Source organism: Salvelinus namaycush, chromosome 8 (assembly GCF_016432855.1).
Source record: "Salvelinus namaycush isolate Seneca chromosome 8, SaNama_1.0, whole genome shotgun sequence".
NCBI classification, from domain to species: Eukaryota; Metazoa; Chordata; class Actinopteri; order Salmoniformes; family Salmonidae; genus Salvelinus; species Salvelinus namaycush.
The window spans coordinates 15,655,101-15,661,481 of NC_052314.1; the positions used below are offsets into that span (position 1 = coordinate 15,655,101).

The following is a 6,381-nucleotide window of genomic DNA, read 5'->3' on the forward strand; positions in this document are numbered from 1 at the left end:
TAATATGATAAATCGTTGTTCTGTCGAAATATTTTAAACGCATATTTCGCCATTTTGTTTGTTATCGCGTCACTTGGCGAACCCTGTATTGAAAAGTAAGGATAATTTTAAAAATGTAAGTCAGCGGTTGCATTAAGAACTAATTTGTCTTTCGATTCCTGTCAACCCTGTATTTTTTAGTCAAGTATATGATTAGCTTTCAATTAAACTAGATCACTCTGATAGATGACGTCAGACATATTGAGGCTTGATTTCCTAGTATTTTTATTGTGTAACCACGGTTTTGTATGGCTAAATATGCACCTTTTCGAACAAACTGTATATGTATGTTGTAAAATGATGTTACAGGAGTGTCATCGGAAGAATTCTGAGAAGGTTAGTGAAAAAATTAATATATTTTGGCGATGATAACGTTATAGCTCCCTTTGCCTTGAATTCATGCTCTACTAACGTTTGTACATGTGGTATGCTAACTTATCGATTTATTGTGTTTTCGCTGAAAAACGCTTAGAAAATCTGAAATATGGTCTGAAATCACAAGAACTGTGTCTTTCCATTGCTATGCTTTGTCTATTTTTATGAAATGTTTTATGATGAGTAAATTGGTCATACACGTTGCTCTATCTAGTAATTCTAGTCGATTTGTGATGGTCGGTGCAATTGTAAACTGTGATTTCTACCTGAAATATGCACTTTTTTCTAACAACACCTATCCTATACCATAAATATGTTATCAGACTGTCATCTGATGAGTTTTTGTCTTGGTTTGTTGCTATCAATATCTTAGTTTAGCCGAATTGGTGATAGCTAGTGGTGGAGAGAGAAAATGGTGGACAAAGAAAGATGGTGTATTTTGCTAACGTGGTTAGCTAATAGATTTACATATTGTGTCTTCCCTGTAAAACATTTAAAAAAACAGAAATGATGGGTTTATTCACAAGATCTGTATCTTTCATCTGGTGTCTTGGACTTGTGATTTAATGATATTTAGATGCTACTATTTACTTGTGAAGCTATGCTAGCGATGCTAATCAGTGTGGGGGGGGTGGGGGGTGATCCCGGATACGGGGTTGATACTCGTGAAAGGTTAAGACCAACGGGAGACGTTTTCACTGTGAGTGATAAATCCAACATCAGGAAATAGTCGACCTATTAATACCAATTTGATGACAATAAATGGCAGGCCATCGACAGTACAGGCAGAATAAATCATTTGAAGAGGGAGACTAGACTGCATGTTTAATTGGCGAAGGCAGCCACTGTTTAGGGAGACTAGCAGCTGATCACCCGAGAGACTGAAGCTTCAGACAATGCACATTTGCTAATCCTCTCGAGTCAAGTTATTATAGCCACGCATTATTATCACGCTTCACAAACAAATTCCTTGTTTTCCCTGATGGATTAACAGAAAGAATCGGTCGAAGGGAAGGAAGGAAAACAACAGACTACGAATATAATGTCAATCAAAATGACAAAATATGACACACAACAACTACTCAGTATATGTAAGGACCATTTTGGTTCGATTAATGCAATTTTGCTTCTCTGGAAAATGTGTGTGTGTGTGTGTGTGTGTGTGTGTGTGTGTGTGTGTGTGTGTGTGTGTGTGTGTGTGTGTGTGTGTGTGTGTGTGTGTGTGTGTGTGTGTGTGTGTGTGTGTGTGTGTGCGCGTGTGCGTGCGTGCGTGCGTGCGTGCGTGTGCACGTATGCGTGTGCGTTCGCGTGTGTAATTTTGAGGAACAATTATACTATTAGATGACATTCATAATCCTTTTTCGTTTATTAAGCATTGACAATAGAAAAACCAGTGAAGTGCAGAGGACTAGTACTAGGATGATTTCATACTGGAAATTGTGTGGCCAGGATTTATTACATTCCAAGTAAACTGATTCAACTAAACCCTGGCTATTTGACATTAATGAATAAGAACATAAATTGACTTTGACATTAATATTTTGGGTCTGACCTCTAAAATTATTTACTTGAATAGGAGTACTAATCATTTTTATTATTGTTTGGAGAACGAGTAATTTAATCCATTAAATTAGTTGATGAGATAGGTAATTAAATTAGATTTTATTATCACATAATAGCAGAGACGATGCTTGTCATATTTGAGGAAGTAAGTATTCACTAACAAGAATGTAGCCTTGGTTATATAATACTTTCATATATAACTTCCAAAAAATCCACATAAATGGCCATGTTCCAAATTAAATCTATAAATTTACATTGATTAATTTAAGAGGCAATGTTTTACCTTTAGGAATATTCCATGACTAATTAGTTTGAGGTAAAATGCTTATGCCACTTCCGTATGATAAAACAACAAAGGCATAAAGTTAACAGGGGTATTTCAGCACGAAAGGCATAAACCCACAGTACTAAGAATAAATGCAAAACATACTTGTTATTGAAAGCATAGAACATTTTCAGGAACTTGTTTTAATTGACAGTAACTTTGTAAAATGTCATGATAAATGTGCCAAATTGATGAAGATAATAAATTAAAGAGATCGAACCTGTACATTGTAAACTATAGACTAGCTGTTGATATCACAACTTTTGTCAATGTACAATTCAAGACTCATCAGTGAATCATCTTTCTGACACACAGAGACATTCTGCTGATAAAATTCCATACGCATGCCACCATTCAGGGCCTGACTTCAATTATAACACAACAGTTTGTTGAGAACCAGAACCGTACTGCAATCCTTATGCAATGCAGTGCAATAACGTTTTATACATTACACACAACTACTGTCTAGTGTGTGAGGTTGAGAAATACTTCTATTATACGGACAAGCACACACACACAAACAAACACCTCTCACAGAATTATAGCCATATGTAGGTGTGGGGCATACTAGGCTCCTCTCTAGCTATTGAACTCTGACCTTTGATCACCAACCATAGGTGAGAGAGACATTTGGCAGAGCATGAGCTGAATGATTACTGGCTAGTTATTTCACTTCATTAACAGAGACACATTGGAAGGGACATATTCTAGGTGTGGCTCATCACTTACACCAGATACAGTTTGACATCAGAAATTACAAATGTGATTTAAATTTGACCAGCCTTATCTCACCTGTGGATAATGTTAAACGTGATTTTGGGTTGATAATGTTGTACACCCATCAAGACATTGTCCATAATGCTGTATGTCTATAATTATATTTTTACTTTCAGAAATGTAAATGCTTCATGTTCATCGTAGCCTATTTGGAATGGCAGAAATGAGTGAACATAATGGCATGATAATGCCAGGTGGCTGCTGGTAGCTTAGCGGTTAAGAGCGTTTGGCCAGTAACTGAAAGGTTGTTGGTGTGAATCCCTGAGCTGACTAGGTGAAAAATATGCCGATGTGCCCTTGAGCTAGGCACTTAATCCTAATTGCTCCTGTAATTCGCTCTGGGTAAGAGTGTCTGTTAAAATGTGTCAGAAGTGGCATTTAAAAGATTACCTGTGATGTTAATATTTCTTAATGTCACATAGACATTCATCTGCTAAGCAGGGAAAGCCTTTATCTCAGAGCTTTCATTTGGTCACAAGTCAACTGATTCTGCCATATCCTTTCCTGCTCAATGCATTTGGGCTGTCAGGACCATGGACAGCAACGGGGGCCCAATTCCCATTGATGGAAACATCAACTAACATGGTGCATATTTGAACTTATTATAGCCTTATTTGATCATTAATCACAATTGTGTCATTGTAAAGATTTTTTTAGATCTTGGTGTCTGAACAGCATTTTGGTTTTACACTAAATCCATGGAAGTATGCTATGTAGGCTAAATGATCCTCTGTAATACTGTAACATCAAGAAGCCTTAGTTATTGGTGGCTACAGTTTCCATGAAGAAGTTTGATGATGATGATGATGATGATGATGATGATGATGATGATGATGATGATGATGATGATGATGATGATGATGGACAATGCCCTACACTGACGATGATGAATAGGGCAACCTTGTTCACTCTCATTGTTTCTTTTTTTATTTAACCTTTATTTTACTCCATTCTGTAGTTAAATAATCTCCATTGTGAAGTTAAATGGCTTCCATGACTTCCCCCGACTGCATTAGAAAACAAACATTGAATCTTAAAGCTGCAATATGTAAATCTTTGGGCGACAAGACCAAATTCACATAGAAATGTGTTATAGATCTGTCATTGTCATTGAAAGCAAGTCTAAGAAGCAGTAGATCTGTTCTATGTGTGCTATTAAGTTTTGTTTTTGTGTCTTACAAGTTCGGTTTTGTACGCCATCTTCAAACAGCTGAAAATACAATATTTTTGGTTATGCAAATATATATTTCACAGCGATTTAGATGGTACAATAATTTTCTACATTATACTTGCTTGTTTTGTCACATAAACTGAAATTAGGTGAACTATTAGAATTTCAGCAACAAGAAATGTTGGAGAGTTTCTGCATAGCGCATCTTCAAAGGGATAGTTTGGGATTTTGGCAATGCAGTTTGAAGGAAGTTTCTAACTAGCATTAGTGCAATGACTGCTACTGTAGCACGCTAGCTGTTCCTGTAGACTTCCAGCCATTGTGCTAACGCTAGTAAAACTACCTCTAACTTCCTTCATATTCAATGCAAATAGATAAAAATGGTATCCACGAGTTCATCCGCCAATGGGGAAGTAGATAAAGGAAATCGTTGCCTAAATCCCAAACTATCCCTTTAACATTGTATTTTTGTCGGTGGCTTATTTACATCCACCTCCATAAACCCAACATGGCAACACACCATAGCAGCAGCAACACTGCTGGCTGCGCGCAGTAAACGTTTGTCATCTCTTGACAGTCCTTGCGTCCCTATTTTGTACATTTTGGCACCGAATTTATTTGGTCCTGGGCTTAGCTGCTACTTGAGCAGCACATGGTGGGATGTTACAGAAAGCATATGGATAAATAAAGGATGCTGCCTGTACCTAAAATATGGGAGAGTCAAGGGGAGGCTCTTTAAAAATGTATCCCTTTTAAGCGCCTCTGCCCCAGTTCTGAGAGAGCGTTATGAAAATACAAATACATTGGATACATTTATATGAAATATTATCACGTTTGAAATCTGTAAACACTCAAGTCGTTTGGACGTGTATGCGTGAAATCAATAATATAAGCTAAGAATCGGCGCGAGACCCCTACAACTATGAAATCTCCCTATGTGCATGCCCATGGCCACCTTAGAATATTTGGGAACATGAGACCACGATGATTAAAAGTAGCCTAGGTTATCATGCATGTTTGACGAAAAATAGTATGCAATAATTATTCATACAATTCTCTACAATCATTTAGAGAGCTAAATGTTGAGTTAGACACAAAAATAATAATTTGGTGCGCAATGCAAAAGTCGCCAACCATTAGACTGGCAATTGAACGCTACGTAATATTGTAATCAAACGAAATACAGCTAATTGTATTAGGCCTTGCTATATGCCATTGGATGGGGGGGGGGGGGGGGGGGGGGCACACGTTACCTTTGTGCATGCCGGTGTATCGGTCCTTTAGAACTGTCAGTTCGTGGATTTTCCCGAACTGTTCAAACAGAGGTTTCAGGTCTTTTTCCTCTAAGTTCCGCGGTATTTGCCCGATAAACAGCTTTATGGCATCTTGGTCTTTCATATTGCCGCTCTCCGGATGAATGGAAATGGATTCTGACCCGTTCATGGGTTTAGGAAATGTGATCTGAGAGTACTGGTGCTGGTGAGGGATAAGTAGTAGTGGTTGTTCGGTAGGTGGTGCCCCAGGTCCAGTGAAAACCAGGCTGGTGTGAGCGGGATGGGGCTGCTGTGATTGCTGCTGCCTTCTTGTTTCAGTCTGAGTGAATCTGGCCATTCTGAGCTGGGAGCACACTGGATAATAATGACAACACACACACGCACTGAGAGAGAGCAAACACTCAGCTGGAAACCAGGCTCACCTTCTATCTAACACACAATACTATTCTGTTAGCAGCACTAACGATGACATCACTTTTCTATGATAATGAGGTAACCTTCAAAATAAACACCCGCATTTCAAAACATTGCAAAACTCATTCAAAATATATAACATTTTGATCAATTTTTATTGTTCTTATAACCAAATACAAGAAGGAATTTATGGGTAAAAAATGTAATATGTTTTTAAAAACTTTATTTTAAGATTGCTATTGAAAAATACAATGTTCAGACTGGTATGTTGACAATATTGGGCTTATAGTGAAAAAAAGCTATTATTTGTGCAGATGTAAAAGTGTTGTTGGGAGTACTCAGTAGGGTCTGTAGAATCTATATAGGGTGTCATTTCATTGGGCACTGAATAATACGGAGGGTTGCTGGCCTTTTACTACACCCATTCCATTACAATGATATTT

At 37.7% G+C, this 6,381-nt stretch overlaps 1 protein-coding gene across 20 annotated transcripts in view; it reads right to left on the bottom strand.

The window, feature by feature from the left end:
- Nucleotides 1-5,861, bottom strand: part of celf5a (cugbp, Elav-like family member 5a) — a 362,637-nt gene extending 356,776 nt beyond the window's left edge. For all 20 annotated transcript variants that reach the window (XM_038999337.1, XM_038999326.1, XM_038999335.1 and 17 more), the window contains exon 1: nucleotides 5,504-5,861. In XM_038999337.1, coding sequence (XP_038855265.1) covers nucleotides 5,504-5,861 — 358 coding nt within the window. The remainder of the gene's footprint in view (nucleotides 1-5,503) is intronic.
- Nucleotides 5,862-6,381: the final 520 nt, after the last annotated feature.